General features: G+C 40.8%; 1 protein-coding gene, 1 non-coding gene and 1 pseudogene across 2 annotated transcripts; 1 reads left to right on the top strand and 2 right to left on the bottom strand.

Annotated features, from left to right (window-relative positions):
• Positions 1-837: 837 nt before the first annotated feature.
• On the bottom strand, positions 838-1185 carry LOC107546738 (E3 ubiquitin-protein ligase RBBP6 pseudogene; annotated as a pseudogene).
• A 1777-nt stretch (positions 1186-2962) lies between these two features.
• Positions 2963-16631, top strand: TPH1 (tryptophan hydroxylase 1). Its single transcript, XM_016225210.2, is given in 11 exon segments — positions 2963-3023; positions 3026-3093; positions 5760-5943; positions 7443-7543; positions 8824-8891; positions 9037-9233; positions 11336-11471; positions 12229-12355; positions 13919-14014; positions 14780-14913; positions 16445-16631. Coding segments are annotated over 11 exon segments (1344 nt in total). The 5' UTR covers positions 2963-2977.
• Positions 16632-19012: 2381 nt separating this feature from the next.
• Positions 19013-19138, bottom strand: LOC148092023 (small nucleolar RNA SNORA76). The gene has a single exon (XR_015715337.1). It is a non-coding gene; the product is annotated as a small nucleolar RNA SNORA76 (small nucleolar RNA).
• Between the last annotated feature and the right edge of the window lie 3685 nt (positions 19139-22823).

Genomic DNA, 22823 nt, shown 5'->3' with positions numbered 1-22823 from the left:
TGCTCTGCCTCAAGGAACAAGGGAAGCCACCAAAAGAATGGGGAGCCAGATCCGGACTATCAAATAACCTAGAAGCACAGAGGGAAGAAAAAGGGGTGTGCGTGCTCCTGATTTGAAGGTCACCAACCGGGAGAAGCAGGACAAGTCTGCAGGAGGTCACTATGCTGGTAATAGGTGTCCCCTTGGTTTGGGGGGAATTTCCAACTCCAGATATGAGTCAGGCTTCTGCAGCTCGGGGCGGCCTGGCGGCGTAATGGTCACACCTGTCAGACACCTGGAGGCTGCGGCGTGCGGCCCTGCCCACGCCCCCCCCAACCCCGGCCGGCGGGCTCCCTCCTTCTTATTGGCCACTGCCCGGCTGCCTCGAGCGCCCATTGGCCCTCGCCGACGCCGGCTTCTATAAAAGGCGGGCCGCTCCCGCCGCCGGCCTACCCGGTTCACCGCTGGCGGCGCCGCAGGTGAGCGGGCGGCCCATCCCGTCGGGACCGGGGATCCCCGTCTCGGATTTGGGGCCGCTGGGCCGGCGGGAGTCGAAGGTAAGATTACTCTCCGGGAGGTAAATGCCCAAAGAATACTTACATTTTATAAAACAACCTTTCCATGTGCTTGCTGCTGTAAGAAATATACTAAGGGTAAGAAAAAGTCTTAGCCAGAGTTGTTTAAAATGTCAATTTCATTACATTAAACATTTCCTCTCTTTTTTAAGACTGGGAAATTTGGGATTTACACTTCCTGTTATTAGAGCAAATATTTTTTTTGTTGTCATCAAAATACATTATAATATGTACTATGATCAGTTGGATATGAAGTTCTAAAATGATTTACTTCACTGCTACATTATAAAGGTAAAAGCAAGATGTAGAAAAGGTGTGAGATTGTGTTTTTACATACAGCTTTTGAAGTTCCCATCACTGGTTCAGTTCGACTTATATGTCTTGCTTGTAGATTGAACACCTCCGATAGGAATTCTTCTAACAATTACAGATGAACCCTTAGGAATGAGAGCAGGATCATCAGTATATTCTTCCTTGGTCTGCGGGTTGGTGATCTGCAGGCCGCAGTCGGCAGCTTTCAGCTTCTCCCCATAATCTGCTTCTTTAGGTCGCAGAGGGAGACGTGGAGCCCGTCAAAGGGGATGGTATCATAGTTGAGTTTAGAAGAGAATTTATAATGCACACAGGACATGGTGCCAGAGGACCCCTAAGGTGCAGCGAGGAGACGTGGACACCCTCAGTCTATGTGTATTTATAAACTTACGAGCAGAATATGTCCACACACAGAACACTCACAGACACTGAAGGACTCTGAGGCCTCGGATTAAATACCCACCAACCACAAGCAGGGGTTCATAAAAACAGTAATCCAGAACCCCGAAACTCCGAATCACTTCATGTGCAAGAAGGCGGACGAGGACCGGCAAAGGGGAAAGGAGGATCCGAGAAACAGGCACAGTGTCACCAGGCCAGGGGGCCCTCGCTCAAGCTAAGGGCCAGCAGGAGACGGGGCAGTGGCGCAGTCAGTAGCGGTCAGTCCCCACGTTGAAAGTCTGAGTGCTCCCCGCTTAGAGCTAATAGTGAGTACTTAGTGTAGGTGAGCAATTGCTCTAAGGGTTTCATATATTTTATAAATATTTAATCTTTTTTATTATCTTTACATTGGTGCTAATTATCCTTTCAATTTTTCAAATAAGGAAATTAATACACATAGAAATTATAGCTTGCCTAGACGCATTTGTAGATAGATTTATTACTAGCAATTTGGTCTATTATTTGACATCTCTGTTATTGTTTGCATGCTGTAGGACAGTCACCCATACTGGGGGGGGGGGGGCATGGTCTTTGAGTGATAGTTGGACAAGAAATGTTTCCAAAGGTTTTCACAGCTCTAAAAACATTCTGAGAATGCATATCTGAGACCACCCCTGAATTTTTAGCCTCAGGGCACAAATTCAGAATTTCCCATGTATAGTTAAGTTTAGGTTAAGAAATGGGCAATTCTGCCTGGCCGGTGTTTAGTAGCAGACGATTGTTTATGACCATACAGTTGAAAGCCGTATTTGGTACTTTGTACCCTCTCTCAAGCCAGATGGGTCTCTTTGGGCCACCTTTTATAAGGGGCCCCCAAATGTTATACAGTACGGGTTAAGAAAAGAGCTTTACGGAAGAAAAAGAAAACTCAGAAGCACTCTTAAATCGGAAAGACAGACGTGCATAAAGCCCCTCATTTTGAATCATCCTGTAGAAAGGATGATTCAAAGCCAGGACTTGAGCTTAAGAAAACGACCTTGTCCTTACCTTTCTCATTTAGCCTTCAATTACGTGGGCCAGCGTCCTTCAAGGGGTACTTGGGTGGGCATAGAAGACCAAGCCCACACTGCCCTGCGCTGCCTGCCTGGAGCCTCTTAAAGGATCTGGCCCACTTAGCTGCCTACATGACTCCTCACTGCTCTCTCTTGGTTGGTTGTGTCTTCATCTTTTTCTTTAACTTCTTTATCTACTCCTTTCCCTCGTTTTCTTTTTTAAAAATCTGCTTTCATTGATTTCAGAGAGAGGAAGGGAGAGGGAGAGAGAGGTAGAAACATCAATGATGAGAGTCATTGATCGGCTGCCTCCTGCGCGCCCCCTGCTGGGGATCGAGCCCACAACCCGGGCACGGGCCCTGACCGGGAATCCCACGTGGTCCCTGGTTCATAGGTCGCCGCTCAACTGCTCAGCCACATGGCCAGGCTCTGCTTTTTTCTTTAAGATCCAATTCAAACACATCTTCAGTGAAACATCTCTGAACCTGTACCCCAAAAATCTGTTCACTGCCATCATTGTGCCATTTGTGTTCCCTGTTACAATATCTTCCTGCACTGTCATCCTCTCTACCAGATTTTCGATTCCCTGAGTGTGGGGACCATGTTTACATTGCACGTTTTTTAGACCTTTCCTTACATTTTCATACTTTATTTTTAGAGAAGTATACCAAGTTCATCATGATTGAAGACAATAAGGAAAACAAAGACCATTTTTTAGAAAGAGGGGAGCAACTCTCATGTTTTCCTTAAAGAATGAAGTTGGAGGACTTATAAAAGCACTGAAAACCTTCTAGGTAAGCTCTCTCCTTATTTCTGCATAGAACTCTCTAAAATGAGCCTTTAAAATTACATTTAAAATATAGAATATTGTAAATTCTTCAGAGTTAGACTACAGAAATTTATTTTTTTAAAAAAAAACATGTTTTAATTGATTTCAGAGAGAGGGAGAGAGAGATAGAAACATCAATGATGATAGAGAATCATCGATCGACTGCCTCCTGCATGCCCCCCACTGGGAATCGAGCCCACAACCTGGGCATGTGTCCTGACCGGGGATCCAACTGTGACCGCCTGGTCCATAGGTCAATGCTCAGCCACTGAGTCAACACTGGCCAGACCAGAAATTTCTTAAGCACTTAAATTTCTAAGTTATTGCTCAGTTCTAACAAATGGGCAAGGGATAAAAACAGTTTACAGAAGAGATGATATAAATAGCTAAAGAAATGGGGGAAGAAAGGCTTACTTCATAGATTTTGGAGAAACAAATTTTAATTTTACTTTCATTTAAAAATATTAAAATTTTAATGATGTATTAATAATATAGTTAATGATATTTTTATATGGCAAAATAGCAAAGATTTTTACAATTATACAGTTCCCTATCTTCAAAGCTTCAATGCATTTGGCACTTAGATACACCTTTGGTGTGAGGGTAAATCAGTGTAATGTGTAAGGAAACAACCTGGTAATATATATTATGAGCCTTAAAGTGTTCACATTTTCTTTTCTATTCATTTTATTATTTATGTACTTGTTTATTTTTTTGCATTTCTCTTCTTTAAATTGTTGACACTATTACATATCCCCCCATGCCCATCTCCACTCAGCCCCCAACACCCATAATGTGCACATTTTTTGACCCAGTAATTCCACTTCCATCAGTCTGTCTTACAGAAACAGGGGTCAGTGAGGCAGACCATGAGTGTTTATTGAGTACTTACTATGTGCCAGGTGCCCTGCTAGATACTAAGGACATGGATCTGAACAAAGTAGACACAGTGTGTGTAATCTAGTGGGGAACACGGACACTGAACAAATAATCATAGGGTATAAATGGTTACGTGTGTGTAAAGTGACCTGAAAGAGAAGTACCAGGTACTATGATAGCATTGAACTGGGGGACCTACTTTAGTTTTAAGGGCGTAGGGACACAAAGATTTATTTATAGGAACTAAATATTATAAACAAACTACTTGTCCTAAGGTAGGGGACAGGTTAAATGATGCTACTAGAACATCTTTGGGGTTAAGCTTGTAGGTTGTGGCGGTAGACTGCCTGAGTTCAAATCCTTGCTTTGTCACTTATTAGCTGGGTGATCATGGACAAATTAGTCTCTCTGCATTTGTCTTTACATCTATAAAACAAGAACCTTTCCTACCTTATAGGATCATTGTGAGAATTAATAGAGTGAATATATATAAGTGCTTAAGATGGTTCAAAGTACCTTATCAGTAAATGTTAGCTATTTTAAAAATGAAGGTTAGCCCTAGCCAGTCTGGCCCAGTGGTTAGAGCATGGGACCAAGGACTGAAGGGTCCTGGGTTCGATTTCAGTCAAGTGCATGTACCTCACTTGCAGGCTCAATCCCTGGCACCGGTCAGGGCACCACTCAATGTATCTCTCTCACGTCGACTTTTCTCTCTCTCTCTACCCTTCCACTTTCTCTGAAAAGAATGGAAAAATATCTTCGGGTGAGGAGTTAAAAAAAAAAAAGTTTATATCCATAGGACATATGATTATGTAGCCATTTGAAATAATATTTTGGAGAATTAAAAAAATTAAATATAGACATAGTCTAGAAGAGTTTGAAAAATATTTTGTTTTCAACCCAACACATTATATCCTCAGTCCCACTCCCCAGAGGCAACCTCTTAATTGTTCTTTTGGTGGTTAGACAATTAGATTATAAATTCCTTGTGCGTCTTACCCTTCATTGTATGCTTCACAGCCCTTACCTGGCTACAGAGATGTTCACTAAGTTAATTTAGATTGAAGTGGTTAGTATTGGAGATCATCTACTCCAACCTTCTCATTTTTTAGATGAAAAATTTTTGGGTGACTGGCTCTTATGTTTAATTATTAGGTCACCAGTGCTTTTCCTCAGCTACCCAAATTGGTAAGAGAAGATCTCTTCCTCCCATGGCTTTAACATATGGCACCAACAGCTTAGACTGTCATGAAGAGACCAGAAGCAGCAATCTGGTTTAGCTGGTTACTGAGCTTGTGGCTTAGGAGATTTGAGGTATTAGAAACTCTCTGTTCAACCTGTTCATCTAATTTTATTGGATGCATTTTTGCAAAGGAAACTTTTCTAAAGGAGTAACATTAGCATGACTTTTTGAAAACTGACTCTTATTGGTGACAATTTTCAAAAGTTTCTTTTTATCTAGGGGACTTGGTATTTTCATTTGAAGGCCACTTAATTCTGGCAATCTGAGGACTTCTAATGGGTATTATTTTATTAGTTTCAGGAGGATGGGACAACTTTTTCAAACTTTTTTGAATAGTACTTAATATTTAGGGGGGATTATTTTGCCATTGGCATCACTAGAAACAGCCTTTTCTCCCTTTGGCTATTATGATAAGTGTGAGATTGATTTTCAGTGGCAGTGAAAGTAATCTGCTCAGAGACAGTCACCATTTGAAGCGTCACGTAAGCTTCACCCTCTGCTTTACACAGGAGAAGCACATGCACCTGTTACACATCGAGTCCTGAAAATCAAAGAGAAGAAACCCGGAATTTGAGATTTTTGTTGACTGTGATATCAACAGAGAACAATTGAATGACATTTTTCTTCTGTTGAAGTCTCATACTAATGTCCTCTCTGTGAACTCACCTGATCATTTTACCATGAAGGAGGATGGTAAGTTTGAAAAGTAAAAATGCTGCTCAGAAGATGTTTTAAATTGTGTGCTTTTTATTAACTTATTTTCTTTTTACAAATTTTACTTTTCAATTACAGTTGACAATCAATATTATTTTCTATTAGTTCCAGGTGTACAGCACAGTGGTTAGACAATCATATACTCTACAAAGTGCCCCCCACCCCCGACATTTCCAGGACCCACCTGGCACCATACATAGTTATCGCAATATTACTGACTATATTCCTTGTGCTGTACTTTACATCCCCATGACTATTTTGTCCCCACATCCACCGAAAGCAAATAAAAAGCAGTAAGGCCTTTTAAGGGTTCACATACTCAGCAAAGATACAGGCTAAGATCTTCTATTGTGAAAAAATCCTGTCTTTTACTTGGGGCAAAAGACAAATAGGTAATTTGGCCACGTTTTGTATATGCTACTCAATTTTAAACTAACCCCTTCAGATTATGTCACAATATTTGGGGTGTGATCAGGACTGATAACCATGTTATGTGTTTGTATGGCTGTGTAAATTGTTAAAATATTGGTATACTTTCATTTTTGGCTGTCAGGTAGCTGCTTCCCTGAGTCCTTGGAGTGCTTCCCACCTGTGTGCTCCAGGTTCTCCCCTAAAAGTCCCCTGCCTGGCAGAGCAGGAGCCTAGGACTCTGCTTGTGTCTATTTGGAGCAATGTGATTGGTGTCCCTATTGTATTTGTGGTTTAATCTCTTGAATATCACGGCTGGGTATGTAGGAAAGAGCATTTGACCAAAGAAAGAAGGGCCGAATTCTTATCCTCTCTCCTTTATCAGGGAGGGAGGAGCTACTTTGGTAAATTACCTTTCTGGACTTTGATTACCTTCTCTATAAAATTAAGAGTTTTATAGAGATTAAATAGTTCCGTTGATATTTAGGGAATACCAACATGTGTCAGATATTTCTACTAAGAAGCGAGGATTCAAAAATATAAAGTCCCTACCCTAGAGTTCCTCACATTTTTTCCTGTAAGACAGACACGTTACAGATACATTATACTGAAACAGAAAGAAAGCTTTCAGAAAATTAGAAACATAGTGTCACAGGAACCCAGACGACAGAGAGTTAGCTCCACTTACAGAGTCAGGGGAGGCTCCTTTGATTTGGGCCTTGAGGTAGGTGAAGGATATTCTCAGGAAAACTGAAGGATGGGGTAGAACAGGAGGTGGGAGGGGGTAGGTGTTTTAGGCAGAAGAACAGCACATGCAGAAGTTTTGGTCTATTGGCAAAGTATAGTATTTCTCCAACACTTAGGAAATCAAGACTTATAAATTTTAAGCTAAAAACGCTGAATATTTACTTATTAGAAATAGAGAAATTTACTTGTGTAAATTCTGCCTCAATGTACCAGCTAAAATAGAACTCATCTAAATGCATTTATGACTTTCTTAATACCTTCTTCCTTATTGCCTTGCTTAAGATGGTCTTTTCAGCTGTTTGTGTTTTTTTTGTGTTTTGCAGGTATGGAAACAGTTCCTTGGTTTCCAAAGAAGATTTCTGACCTGGACCATTGTGCCAACAGAGTTCTGATGTATGGATCTGAACTGGATGCAGACCATCCTGTAAGTGTTTTTAATAAATACTTTCATGAAAATAATTCAAAGTAAACTAAAAATTAAGGGCAATCTTTTATTTTGGGAGAAAGTGCTTATTTCAGACTAAACAGGATCTTGTTTTAGTTGGGATTTCAGGAGGTTTAGTAGACCCTGTGTTGGTGAAATCGAGACCTACTGCCTGAAGAGCATCCTACTTTTTTGGTTCCAAAGCATCTGTTCAATGCTTGACATTTCTAGTATTAAGAGTTATTTTAAGAGTTATACTAAAATAAAGACTCTGTCTGCAGTCAGTTTTGATTAAAATGGGTGTGGGTTATTGGAAAGGGGAGTAAAGAAAGGATGGAAAAAGACTTATCACCCATGCTGCCCAGCATAATTGGATTATTAGACAGTTGGTGAACTAGGAAGTTGTTTCCTTGGGAAATTACATGGGAAAGAATACAGGCATGAGTTGGAGAATTAATAAATTGAGAGTATTAGGATTTATACAGCCTTCAGGAGCCCCTGGCCTGTCCACCCATTTATTCTATAGTATCTTATTGAGTAACTATTGAAATTTATAACTGCTATACCTGCCAGGGAGCTTACAGGCCAGTGGAAAAGATAAAGCACACGTACAAATAAACATATGAGATTCAAATGTGGAAAGTGTGCTAGGTAGCATGAACAAATTGCTTTAAGATATACATAAGAGAACAAACATTTCTAGCTGGAGAGACCAGTTATGTGATTAAGAAAAAAAAAATTTTACCCTTGAGAAAGAGCTTATATTTAACTAGGATGGTGCTTTTATTATTCAAACTGTTATATTTTTATAGCACTAAAGTATTTTTGTATCTATAGTATTTTTTTTAATCCTCACTGGAGGATATGTTTTTTTCCATTGATTCTAAAGAGAGAGAAAGGGAGAGAGAGAAAAACATCGATGTGAGAGAGAAACATCAATTGGTTGCCTCCTGTACACCCCTCAACGGGGAATCAAACCCGAAACCTGGATATGTGCCCTGTTCGGAATCGAACCCGCAACCCTTTGGTGCGAAGGATGACATTCAAACTACTGAGCCGCACCAGCCAGAGCTGTATCTATAGTATCTTTTATCTTTGTAGCCACTATAGTATAAAGCTGTCATGTAACATTGACTTTAAATTAAAAATGATCATAAACTTCTAAACAAGCTTGCTCAAAATAACAATTATGTAGCTCTTGAATATAAAAATGTTTCCCAAATATCACTTGCCAAGGTTATTTTAATACGAACGTTTAACACCTTTTCTCTAATTATCAGGGCTTCAAAGACAGTGTCTACCGTAAACGACGGAAGTATTTCGCGGACTTGGCTCTGAACTACAGACAGTAAGTGCAGTGTAAAAACCACTTGTCCAACTGGGAAATGGTAAAATCGGCAGAGAGGGAATCGCGCTCATTTAGTAAGTAGAGAATAAGTGCTACTGTCTCCTGAATGCTGATTCGAAGTAACCTCTTTCCTCCGTGTCGCTAGCGGGGACCCCATTCCCAGGGCTGAATTCACCGCAGAGGAGACGAAGACCTGGGGCACCGTGTTCCGAGAGCTCAACAAGCTCTACCCGACGCACGCCTGCAGAGAATACCTCAGAAACTTACCTTTGCTTTCTAAATATTGTGGCTATCGGGAAGATAACATCCCGCAATTGGAAGATGTTTCGAACTTTTTAAAAGGTAATAAACTCATTAACTTTTTGTCAGGGGAATGTTGAGCTCTGCGTGGATCACAAGAGGATTTTTAATAGAGAAATAACGTCCAGTGATGTGGGAGATGAGAATTTTCCTGTTCTCTGTCCTGGAGTATTGGACCCTGTATTGGGCTCCACATGTGAAGAGGGATAATCATAACCGAACTGATGTAGAAGAGAGTGAGCAGAATTATAAGGGGACTGGAAAATGCATCATATAAATAAAATCTGAAGGATTCTTAAGGCGTTTAACCTGGGGGTTTAAGGGATATTATAGCTTTATTTAAAGATTTCAAGGTCATCCTGCATAATAGAGGGATGACTAAAGTAAAGGACTGTGAGTAGAAACTACAAGCTTTTGGCTCGAAATGGAAACGGAACAGGCTCAGGAGGTAGTTAGTTCCCCATCCGCGGTGCTGATGCAGGAGCCCCGCACCCACTTGCCAGGGATGCGGTGGGGCACATTCAAGCTCCTCGGGGAAGGGGGGACATTCAAGCTCCTCGGGGAAGGGGGGACATTCAAGCTCCTCGGGGAAGGGGGGACATTCAAGCTCCTCGGGGAAGGGGGGAGTAGGTGGTCTGAAGCCCCTTCCACATTAACCTGCCATCATTTTCCCGTGGGAGAGGCTGTGCTCGTAGAGGCATAAAGAGAGGGTCAGGACCGTTGTGTCCCTTTTAGATCTTCATTCTTGTTTGGACCAGGCCTCCTTATTTCTTCCAGCCAGTGTAGGAAATAAAATGATCTAGGGTCTCCAGTATGTAAGAAAAAGAAGTATCCCCTTTGATCTCAGTAGGTTAGAAACTTAGGGGGAAAAAGAGAAATTATGTTTAGTTTAGTTTATTTCCATCTGAAATTACTATCTTTGAATTTTTAGCAAAGATTGTTATAAAAATCTGCATATTCAGCTCCACAATTCTCATTACTCTACTATCATACCCGAGAGAAGAAGTGGACAGGAATGAACAACACTCTTTTTACAAGGGAGGAACTCATGTAAGGGGTTCCTACAAAAGCTAGATTAAAAAAAAAAGAAGTGATTACGGATGACACATGCACATGATCTCATGGGATTACAGATATAGACAAGCATATGCTACAGAAGTTACTATCAATCAGATTTGTATGAGATTTGGAAGAAATATGTTGTCATGGACACAAAACTGAAAGCTGTTCACTGGGGGTCTGGAGCTTGAGGTGTTTCAAGGGAAAGTGTCAACGAGAGAAACCAAAATGAAAAGACATTTCAAACAAAACATCGGTTGTAAGAGGCTACCCGCCCTGTCAAATATGGTAGCCAATAGGTACATGTGATTGTTAAAATAATTAAAAGAGATTTACAGTGAAATGTTAGTTCCCCAGTCACACTAGCCACATTTAAAGTGTTCAGCCGTCACATACGGAACTTTTCCATCATTGTGGAAAGTTCGGTTGGGCCATGAAGTCTGCCCTTCCAAGTGGGAGAACCCAAGTACAAAGCAGCCGGGTGCAAGTGGAATACTAGAGCGTGAGGGGTTGGGTTGAAGGGCGAAATCGGAGCCCGTCGAGGCCCCTGGGCCACTGCGGCCTACTGGCAGGCACTTTTCCAGGGGCCACACAGCCTTGGCTGCTGGGGGAATGGAAGACCGCCATCCCATATCGATAAAATATTGCACCTACTTTATAAGCGGTAGTACTGGTTAAAAAATGGCGTAGATTCGAAAATGGTTCTGACCTAAATTAATAGATTCTGTCTGGGGGATATTCGAAACTCCTCAGGGGGACAGCAACGTGTAGAATAGGGAGACCTGGGCTCTCCTCCTACCTTTACCACCCGCTGTGTGGCCTGGGGCACATGACTGAGTCTCTGAGCCTCAGTTTTCTAGTTGTTACAATGAGGGGAAGAAATGTTAACTCATACTGTAAACACGAAAGGAGGCGTGATATGCAAAAGGTGTAATAATTATTACTTCCCCCTAGTACACATAGGCTACATTTTAGTTCTCACGTCTTCTCTCCGTGCGTCACTTGGTGCCACTGGCAGAGTTAAGATGCTGCAGCATGTGGTCTGTTCCAGTGAAGACCTCTGTGTTTTTGCCCTTGCTTTGCAGAGCGCACGGGTTTTTCCATCCGTCCTGTGGCCGGTTACTTATCTTCAAGGGATTTCTTATCAGGTTTAGCCTTCCGAGTTTTTCACTGCACCCAGTATGTGAGACACAGTTCAGACCCCCTCTATACTCCAGAGCCGTGAGTACTTCATCGTTCATTCATCAAATTGCTGTTTGTAATAATGGTACCGACCTCTTGAGATTGTTGTGAAGATTAAGTACATCAGCACATGTAAAATATTCAGAATGGCCCCTGGCACACAATACATGCTTCATGCTCTATATATGTTGGCCATTTTTATTTTCATCATTATTATTATTGTTATTTGACAACCTGTTAGGTGGCAGGTGCTGTTCTAAGCATAGAGGAAGTATGAATGTATAAACACTGAAAAAATCAGACAAAAATTCCTGCCTCATAGAGCTTCTATTCCAGTGTGTGTGTGTGGGGGGGGGGGTACAGGTAATAAACAAACAGTTATATATATTCAGATGGTGATTAGTGCATGGAGAAAAATAAAGTATGGAAAGAAGATGGAGGGTGCGTGTGTGTGTGTGTGTGTGGGTGTGTGTGTGTGTGCAGTATTGCTATTTTGAAAAAGGTGATCAGGGAAGGCCTTGCAGGGAAAGTAACATTTGATCAGAGTCCTGATTGGGGGGGGGGTTTCATGTCTGTGAATATCGGTATGAACTTACATGTGTGGGTTTGTGAGTAGCCAAGGTTTTGAACCAAAACTGTTTCTTTATTTGGTTAATGTCCTTTGTGATCTTTTTCCAAAGTAATACCACTTGGTTAAATTTAATAAAAGTAAGTTCTGATTTTACTTTGCTTGAATGGTTGGTGAATGTGTTTGTGTTAAGCATCACAGTGTGACAGACTTGTACCTCTTTTTCAGAGATACCTGCCATGAACTCTTAGGTCATGTCCCCCTTTTGGCTGAACCTAGTTTTGCACAATTTTCCCAAGAAATTGGCCTGGCATCCCTTGGAGCTTCAGAGGAGGCTGTTCAAAAACTGGCAACGGTATAAATCTGTAAATAACCACATAGATCAGTAATTCTTAACTGGGGTGGGATGCGGGTATGTGCATAGTTTAAAAGTGCATAGTCAAGATGACCATTAGAAAATGTGTCTTGGCTCATAGTTAATTTAATTTAAATAACCTTAAATGAGAATGTAAAATTTTAAGGTTTATCAAAGGAGACATGAGCATAAAAAAGTCAGGGAAACACCAGTGTACAATAATGTTAATTGTTTGTATATCTTCTTTTGCCAGTAAAAACGATAGGTTCCCAAAAAATGATGTTAAAAACATTTTTGAGTACTAGATACAAGACATCATGCTGCAAATACAAGTCTGAGGAAGGCCTGGTTCCTGCCTTTCAGGAACTTACCACTGCTTGAGGAGATAGTTATGTTAGAATGAGATCAAGGCGATAGAGAAGGTCAGGCAGAGTGCGGAGAACTGCTTGGGGGAGGTTTCATAGGAGAGGAGCGCTGGGGCTGGCCCTGGGAAGGTGGGTAATGTTTTCCACCCGCTGAGAAAGACAGGGAGCTGGGGCAGAGTGTGAGGGTGGGGAAAGCGCTGCGAAATGAGCTCGATGGTCAGAACTGTGCTCAAATTGTGGTCTGGGGCCCTGGAGACCCTTTCTAAATCATGCAGAGGTGAAAGATCCATTCAGAGTACAAAATGGACTTTAATGTAACAGGGTTCACTGATATGGTTTCCGATTCCACAGTGCAGCTGAACTTTAAGAAACGACCACCTTTTGAGTTTTGATGTAATGTCAAAGAAAAATATCCACAATTATCTGAAAAGGCTATTACACTATTCAGCCCTCTTCCAACTACTTATCTGTGTGAGGCTGAATTTTCTTCATGTACTTTAATCCTGTATGTTAGCCATCATTATTACTCTTATTCATTGATAACCTATTAAGTGACAGGTGCTGTTTTAAGCATAGGGAATGTAACACTGAAAAAGAAACCCCAGATAAAAATTCCTATCTTCATAGAGCTTATGTTCCAATGTGGGATATAGGTAATAAGCAAATGAATATACATAGTCATATATTTTAACGAAAACAATGTATTGCAACAGGTTAAATTCAGGGGCAGACGTGAGAATCCATCTGCTTTCCAGCCAGACATTAAATAATATCTAGCCAGACTTTTAAAAGACTTGCAACAATGTAAAACAATGCTAGTTTTTTACTTTTTTGGTTTTGTACAATATAGTTACTTTTCATTAAAATGTTATTTATGTTACCATATTTTAAAATTAATGAGTAAATATTTAAATATTTTCTCAGTTTTAATTTTTAATATGGTAAGTATAGCTAGCTATAACCTGCATAAACAAAAAGTATTTGGCGTCTTCAGTAATTTTGAAGAGTGTATAAGGATCCTGGGAACAACAGCTTGAGAAGTCTTGGTTTAGAATGAGGCCAGACTGTAGAAATACTTGTGAGCTAGTCGGGGGGTCTTGACTTTATTCCAGGATACTTTGGGTAGTGACGAAGGGTTGTAATTTGTTTTAAATGGAGTCACTCAGGATGTGAAAGTAATATTGATGTCCTTTTGCAGTGCTACTTTTTCACTGTGGAGTTTGGTCTGTGTAAACAAGATGGGCAGCTAAGAGTCTTTGGTGCTGGCTTACTGTCCTCCATCAGTGAACTCAAAGTAAGAGTTGTAAATCTTCGCACATTGCTATATTCACTTAATATCACTTATATGACCTGAAATAGTTTGCGGGCTTGAGTAAGAGCTTAGTATGGAAAATACTGAAGGTGACGGTAAACATTATTTAAGAGACATTTTTCTCTGTTTCCCAAATATTCTGATTTATATATGTATGTGTGAGTGTGTGTATATGTATCCTTAAAATAAAAAAGTGCTTTAAAGCTTTTGCTTAAAAAGTCTTGCTGTTTCCTCACCATTTTTGGTGTGCCAGCAGGAGCTTTAATTTTTAGGGAATTCTTTGAGATTTCTTATTTAGCCAATAAAGGAATAAACTTAGGTTTGTTGAGTGATGGATACATGTGCGGCCCAAATCCAGGGCAGTGTCATGCTCTCAAGGAGCCTGCCACCTGGTGGTAGGTACAGGCCATGCGCAGGAATAGCTAGCGCAGGTAGAAAGTCTTACCAAATATGTGGCACCTGCCATAATACAGAACTACATGAAGATCCTTGGATGCCTCCTACATGGAGAAGAGTGTTAAAACAATGGAGATGATCTCAAAGCATTTCCAGAGAGCGACAGGCCATTTGTTTTGCTGGATAATATTGTGGGTTAAATAGAGCTGTAGGAAATTAGCGTGGAATTGTAGGTTGGGGCCTTTGCTTTAGTAATGCATTCAGAGGTGTGCAGATTCTGGCAGTTGTGTATAGAATGTGGTATATGAAAATAGATAGCATTCTTTGATTCACTAACTCTTTGTTTTCCAGCATGCACTTTCTGGACATGCCAATGTAAAGCCGTTTGATCCCAAGGTAACCTGCAAACAGGAATGTCTCATCACAACTTTTCAGGATGTCTACTTTGTATCTGAAAGCTTTGAAGATGCAAAGGAGAAGATGAGGTAAAGTGTATCTTCCCCATGCCTTAATTTTCCTCTGTAACACATAGGTCCAATAATGGCAACAAATCACAGAAGTAAGCAACGGGATAATTAGAAGCCTAGGAGCCTTCTACTTGTAACACATCTCCCTTTCACAACAAATATTTAGAGTATGTGGTTTTAAATGACAGTTTTAAATTATGAGTCAGCTACATCAAGAAAATGGTTTCTTCCAATCAGAGAGCTTATAATCTATTAAGGAAAAAAAAGCTATACACAAATTACTATACAACAACAGAGAAAGCCTTAGAGGAGATATGACTGAAACACTGTTCTGCATTTTATGCAGGAGTAATTCATTCCAGCTAGGGGAACAGAGAAGGCTAACGGCATTTTAGAAAGTACATGAAGGATAGAAAGGATGTAGGTATGTTAAGTTTTAGGCTAAAGGACAGCATAAAAAAGGCACAGAGGTAGAAAAATATAGGAAATGGATGAAATCAAAGCTATGCTTTAACTATTAATTAGCTAAGTGTGTTGTTAAGAAAGGAAGGTATTGCAGGCAGAGAAACTACTTATATTCTTGCAATGCTTCAAGTGAAAATAAAAGTCTGAGCTAAGATAGAGGTTCAGGAAAGGAAAGGACGGTAGAGGCATAAGCAACAAAACAGTATTAGTGCAAGGGGTCATGAGATCTTATTGTGACAATGGAGATAGATAGGGGTTGAAGACATGCTCCTTGTCTTCCAGGCATTTTCTTTTAATTGGGCATTTAACATGCACAGAACCAAATAACGATATCAGAAGTCTTCCTCTAAGGTGCACATGTGGCACCTTTGTGCAGCTAGAAGAGGGGTCCCCTGGGGGTAGACCAGGTGGACTGCAAGCTGGATTTCACCCTGCACTCATGCGTAATTGTCCTGAGCTGTACGATTACCCCTGGGGGTCCTGAGCGCGACTGTTCCTGGGAGTGCCAAATGAGACGTTCGAATTTTGGCTTGAGAAAGAAGGCAGAAAACTTTCATGCTTGAAGAAAGGGTAGAATTTAGGTCATTTTAGAGAAGGTGAGAGGAAAACATTCTAAGCAGAAAGAATGTACATGGGCAGGAGGCAGGACTGCTCTTGGCCTGTTTCAGTGTGTGTGTGTGTGTGTGTGTGTGTGTGTGTGTGTGTGTGTGTAGTTGTGTAAATCACAACTGAGGGATCTGTTACCATATGGCCAGAGTTGTCATTGTTTACTGATAAAGCTACTGTGGTCGGTCTCCTTACAGTAGTTAAGATATGTGTAAGGTAATGAATTGTTAATAAAGCCACCCACAGGATCTTTCATCTAGGGGTAGATGTATCCACGGCGACGTCAGGTTTTCTACTTTTATGGATTCCAGGGTTCATGTGCACATGCAGTGTAGGGAGTAGTCAGATTGGCTGCAGGAACGTCTAGATTTGTCTTTTGCCTAGTGTGTGAAATAGGTTTGCTGTTATTTAGTTTTCACTAGAAATTTTTGTGTTTTCACTGGGAATTGATTGGCTTTTATTTGTTTTTCTTAACTAGAGAATTTACTGAAACAATGAAGCGCCCGTTTGGAGTGAAGTATAATCCGTACACACAGAGTATTCGGATCTTGAAAGGCACCGAGAGCATAAGCGGCGTCGCGAACGGGCTGCATGAGCTCGGTGTTGTCAGCGACGCGCTCGCGAAGGTCAGCCGGGAGCCCAGCATCGACAGTCACCAGCCCTAATCCTGAGAACACGTCCGAGCATCGATTCAGGGACCTGGGGCCAGCTCTTGCTTTTCTTGAAGACTTGGTCACGGAGGGATAGCAGCCAAAAAATATTTTCTACTCCCATTCCTTCATGGACCGTTAGTCTTTGAAAACCTGCACCTGGGCATGCTAGCCATACCTGTTTCTCTTGGTAACAGTTTTAGTGAAACATTATTCACATACCATATAATTCACTGACTACCTGTTTTGTTTTTTTAAGTAGAGAAGTTGTTTGACCCAATGGATATATCTAGTCCGAGCCTGACTCTGTTTTTCCCAATCCTTCTTCGGTAAAATGACCTTTATGATGACTTAAAATACCTTCATAGGAGTGTCAACAGTAAAAAGCAAACAAACAAACAAACAAAAATGAATACCTTCATAGGTATTATGGAGCTGGTCCATATTGTTACGTAAATCCTCTTATTTCTAAACTGTCTTACTTGTCACTGAACTGTGCCAAGGTCATCACATTCACACACCTCAATTTAATAGGAGACCAGCTGCCGGTGTGAGCAAGAGCATAGAGGGCTTGGCACATGAAACGTACCCGGTAAAGAGCAAGCAGTGTAGCTGCAAGGGTAGGGTCTCGTAGGGAAATAGGAGTAGCTAAGTCTGTAAAGGCCACTGGGGTACAACCTTAAGACCAGGCTAAGAATTTGGGACTTTATTTTGTAGGCACTAGGGAGCCCCTTCCCAAGTGACAGTCCTCCTTAAAACTTTCCTTTTCGATGGCATTGCATGACACTGGTTTTATTTTAGGTTATCTGTCCTACTCATGGGGCCAAGGGAACTTGGCGGGGGTACCACTTGCAAGGCCCTGCACTCAGACACGTAGCGCCAGGTACTGTGATAGATTGTCCTCAGGTTAGCAGGAGACAGTGTTGTCAAAGGGAGAGTTCCAACTGAAACAGATGAGAGAAGCACAAAGTTAAAGTTGGAACAGCAGTGCCGGGCACTTTATTTCCAAGGTATAAGGTGAGACGATGAATGGGAAGGCAAGGCATGAGGGCGGAGGGGGGGGAAACATGGAGGAGGTGGAATGTAAGAAAGGCCAGGCAGAGCATTTTAGGGCCGACACTGTAATAATGCGAGGGCTGGTTTTTATGTGGTGTCAGCTGTGTGTGTAGTACAGGGAGTAGGTCTGATGTAAACAGATGAAGCTGGACTCCCAAACACATGCTGTATCTTTTTAATTTGCTCCTTTCCTCCCCCGCCCCAAAGTGAGGACTTCCGTTAAGTGTCTGTCTTTGGCCCTCTCTCACTCTGCTATCTCTTCATGGGAAATGTCATCCACGTCCATGACTTCAATTCTCATTTTCTATGATTCCCATATTTGCAGTTCTAGCCGTTACATCTTTCTTGACTTCTTGCCTCTTAATTCCAGCTGTCTGCTGGATATTTCCGTCTAGATGTCCCATAAATTAAGCCAGTGCTGTACAACTTTTTGTAGCACCATTCACAGAATGAAATGGGCTTGTGCAATGTGGCAGCCCTGCCAAGTATCTCAAACTCAACAGGACCAAAAAGAAACTCAGAATCACCTGAATATTATACCCTATCAGTGTCTTCTCCCAGTGATCTTCTTTTTATTGATCATATGTTAAGGGTCATATTTTCAGCCAATTTTCCATTCTTAAGAAGCTGTGTCCTTATATTTTTCAGATTAATTGTCTAATTATATATCATTTAACATGTTTTATTTCAACAGACCACTTGATCTTTTAATCCTTTTTAGACCTCAAAAGAAATTATAAAAATCTTAAAAATTCCTTTCAGTTTGTTATACTGTACTAGGAAATAGAATCAGGAAAGGTAGTTCATGCTATTTCATATCTTTATATCATACATTTTAATAGCCGATTAACTTAAATATATTTTTGATAGTAAATAGATCTAAGCTAATCTAAAATCATTTTTAAAAGATTCATTAGCTAGTTTATCGTTAGTGTATTTGGTTGCAAGGAAACCTATTGTAAGCAAACCATGATAGATGGCATATAACAGCAAATTATGCATGTTGTATCTGGTTATTTTCATACAACTTTGATTATGGTGAAGAATCATAGTTATTGAATTTTATAATGATGGTATTTAAAATCACTCTATGACTAAAGCACACTAAAATAAATATTTAAAGACACAATCGTTACAATTCACAACTTCAGAATAATGGAAATATTTAAGGATTGATTTAGGTTCTTCGAACCTCTTAGATTTGTGATATTTGGTAAGTCAGGAATCTTCAGAGTCTTCGAATTTTCATACGTTTAAAATATATATCTTCAAAGCATCTAGGAATAGAATTGAGCCAAAAGTTTGGTTCATAATTCTTTCCCCGCCCTTTTTCCCCTCTGCTCTGTCGCTCCTGGTTGAAAGGGCCCTGGTGGGAAGCAGTGGGCCCAGTTACGCTCTAGCACGTGCTCTGGCGCAGCAGCCTGACCCCCGGCACCCCACGCCGGCGCAGTGATGGTTCATAGTTCTTAATCAGTGAGTTGTTACTCAGACATAATGGTATTTATTTTCCTGACTTTTTGAAGAAAGCTCCAAAAGCTGGTCATCAGAATGCCTACATTTCTTAAGCTGCTTATTTTGTCATTCAGAATTGTACAGTAGTAATGACCCACCAAAATATACAGAATTAGAGTTCATTTTTAAGTTGGCTTCCAAATTGGAAAAAAAAAAAATCCTAGATTTGTTTAAAAAACATATAATAGAGTTCATATATTTAATTTCTAGGAAATATATAAAGATACTGCTATCTATTTCAGTCTAGCCTTTGTTTTACTATGTAATATACACTTATGATGTGCAAGTTTGTTATTCAACTGGATAATAAATGGATACAAAACTCATGTTCTTGGCAAGCATTTATTTTTTGTCAAACATGTTAAAATGGATTTAAATATATTAGCAATTGTATTAATTAAAGAAACCTATCACATCCTCATACTTCTTAAAAAGCCTATGAATATATGAGATAAGGGAAGCCAAACACGCCTGGAACCTAGTAACCATTTCTTGGAATTCTTGGTTAAGTCTCAATCTTGTGATCCTTATCTGTAAAATGAGCTAAATCTACTTCACTAGGGTATTGGAGGAATTATGTTGTGGATTATGTATTACCTATATCCATATGTAAAGAATAATTAAAATAATCGCTCTTCTAATTGGAGAGCCTCCATAGCTTCTGGATGATTTTACCTTCTTCTGGAGGGAATGAACTTTTACTTCTAGCACGCAGTATGTATGTCATGGCATGGAAAGATCTTCTTAGTCCAGTTAGGGACTAAGCCAATTGGAAGCTGAGTTTCAGTCTTTGTGAGGGCTGGTCTGTTTCCAGTTTGCCTCTACTCTTAGGGTGCAGCCCTTTAGGGATCCCAAAGGAAAGCTATGGGTGTGCCCCAGGGGTTCTCCTTGGGAGCCCTGGGCTCCTACTTTTGTCCCCTCCTTCACTCTCATCCTCCCTAACCCCCACCTCCATAAGATTATTCAAGTACTGTTCAGTTTTTCAGCTTCTCAGCTGCTGCTTTCAGCCCAGTTTCTTAGCCTCCAAGTCACCGCTTGCTAATTAACAAATGCTTCAAGCAGAAAAGTGCCAAATATAATCTCTCAGCTTCCAGACATTGGCCCTTTAAGTTCTGGCTGCTTTGATAGTTCTCTAATGGCTTGAAACAAATTTTTAAAATATTTTCCCCAGCTTTTCTAGTTATTTTGATGAGAGAATTGGTCTGCATTAGCTAATATGCCTTTATCAAAAGCAGAAATCTGATTTTGGAGTAAATCACTTAACTTCTTTGAGCCTAAGTTTTCTCCCCTACAAAATAATTATGATCCTAACAATACTTATCATACCAGTAATATTGAGAGGATTAAATAAGAATCTAATGGAAAAAATGTCCTAACCTGTATGGTGCAGAGATATAGTCTGTATGGCCCCAAATGCTTTATATTTTCCTCTTATGGGGAGACAAGGCATCTGAAAGTGATACCATCACATAGTTTAAATCTAGCCCCGATCAGGAAATGCAACTCAACCAGGCCGTTAATGGGAAGGGGCTAGTCAGTGGCATGTACACAGTTGCAACATCTGAACACTTCCAAGAAATTGTACTAAGGGAAATAACATAATGTAGCTGTAAGTGTTGATGCATGTACATTCAAGGGGTGAAATAAGAAAACAACTATATTCTTCCAGGCCCTCTCTCTATGCAACTGGCTCTGTCGGTAGTTCCTCTTTGCCCCTTTGGATGAAATCTCAGGTCCTGGCCTTGAATTTTCTGTTCACTCTCAGTCTTTAGCTTCCAATCTCAATCTCAATCTTTCTCTTCCTCCCTTCCTCCTTCCCTCTCTCTCTATCTCTCTCTCTCCTTGGTATTTTAAAAATCTAGCCTTATGTAAAAGTTCAAAACATTTAACTTTATCTAAGCTTAGCATTTTCTTCTTTAGAATGAGAAAGGAAGGGGTGTGCCAACCTTCTTTATTTTCTTGTTTTTATTTTATTTAATTTTTAAAAAAATATCTTTATTGATTTCAGAGAGAGGAAAGAAGAGGGAGAGAGAGAGAGAGAGAGAAACATCAATGATGAGAGAGTCACTGATCAAGCCCACAACCGGGGCATGTGCCCTGACTGGGAATTGAACCCGATCGCCTGGATCCTAGGTCAACGCTCAACCACCGAGCCACGCCCAACCGGGCTATTTTATTTTTTAATTTTATTTTTGCTTAAAATATTACAGATGTCCCTTTTTTTCCCCAATGACCCCTCCCCCCCAGTCCCTCTGCCCACCATTGTCCGTGTCCTAGGGTTGTGCATATACACATATAAGTTCTTTGGTTACTAAAGAACTTAATAAGCTTCTTTATTTTCTTGTTCCTCTTACCCCACTCGATAAGATGCCCCTGGCTCCTCCAGGGTTTGGGATGGTGGGGAAAGGAGAGGTAAGGAGGAGAAAGGGTTTTTCTGGTCCGATACCGTTGTGAGTTGGCATCAGTGCTTTGTGTACTTGGCGTTTAGTGCTCACTCATTCTCTATGGGTGTTTTGGAAGAACTTTCGACCTTCTTATTTCTTCGGGTCTCTTGGGTAAATGCACCTCTGTGACGGGGCTGTTGAATTCTCCCTCATCCTCTGAGAACCTAGTGGTCACTCTCCTGGAGGGTCACTCCAGCCCTCCAGAGTTCCCTTGGACGGGGCCCAAGGCTATTGCTTGGCTAAGTTGTCCATGCATGGGAAACACTCACATGGCAGATACTCAGACATTCTTTGTCAAGAAAAACTGGACATGAAAGACCTCTCCAAAGCATCAGCGACTCTTTGCTCAACCATCAGAGCAGTTACCTGACCATAAGCCATTGAATTTCTCAGTACAAATTGTACAGCAGCCTGTCTGGGTCCCAATCTGGAGTGATATAGACCACTCTCTCTAAGTAGCCCTGCTGAAGCGTGCCTTTCTTTAGACAAGGGGGGGTGTGGACCTGGAGCACACTGACAACTATTGCCACATATCCTGTCAGAATTCCTTCTCCACCTCTCCAACCTCTCTCATGGAGAGGATGTCATGCACTGGTTTCTGGACACCTCCACAAGTTATGCTTTGGTGGTTTTGCACCTCACTTTATAATGCAGGAGTAATTAGCATCTATTGACTTGCGGGGGGGGGTCAGACAAAACTGAGACAGGAAGGGTCCCATTTTTACATCCTATTACACATGCTTTAAAGGAATTGTCAGAACAGAAAAGATCAGTATTATAAAACAATCAGCAAACACAGTGTAGTTTTTGCACATCAAGGTCCCCTGAGTACAAAGAGCTGCTTTGCCTTTCTATAGTTTGTATTTTTCTCAGCATGGTTTCCTTTTTTCCCTTTTGTTTCTTTTTTTTTTTTTTTAATTATCTTTATGGTTGAAAGTACTACAGATGTCCCCCTTATTCTCCCCCCCCCCCAAGTGACCTCATCCAACCTGCATCCTCTCCACCCCCAGGCCTTCCCCATACTATTGTCTGTGTCCATGGGTTGCACATTTATACATTTAAATTCTTTGGTTAATCTCTCCCCACCCACCCGCACCTTTCCTCTGAGATCCCTCAGTCTGTTCCATGCTTCTATGTCTCTGGGTCTATTTTGTTCATTAGTCTATTTTGTTCATTATATTGCACATATGAGTGA

Source organism: Miniopterus natalensis, chromosome 11 (genome assembly GCF_054644295.1).
Source record: "Miniopterus natalensis isolate mMinNat1 chromosome 11, mMinNat1.hap1, whole genome shotgun sequence".
Classification (NCBI taxonomy): Eukaryota; Metazoa; Chordata; class Mammalia; order Chiroptera; family Miniopteridae; genus Miniopterus; species Miniopterus natalensis.
Note: the sequence above shows the minus strand (reverse complement) of the source record. Positions and strands in the feature narration are given on the sequence as shown.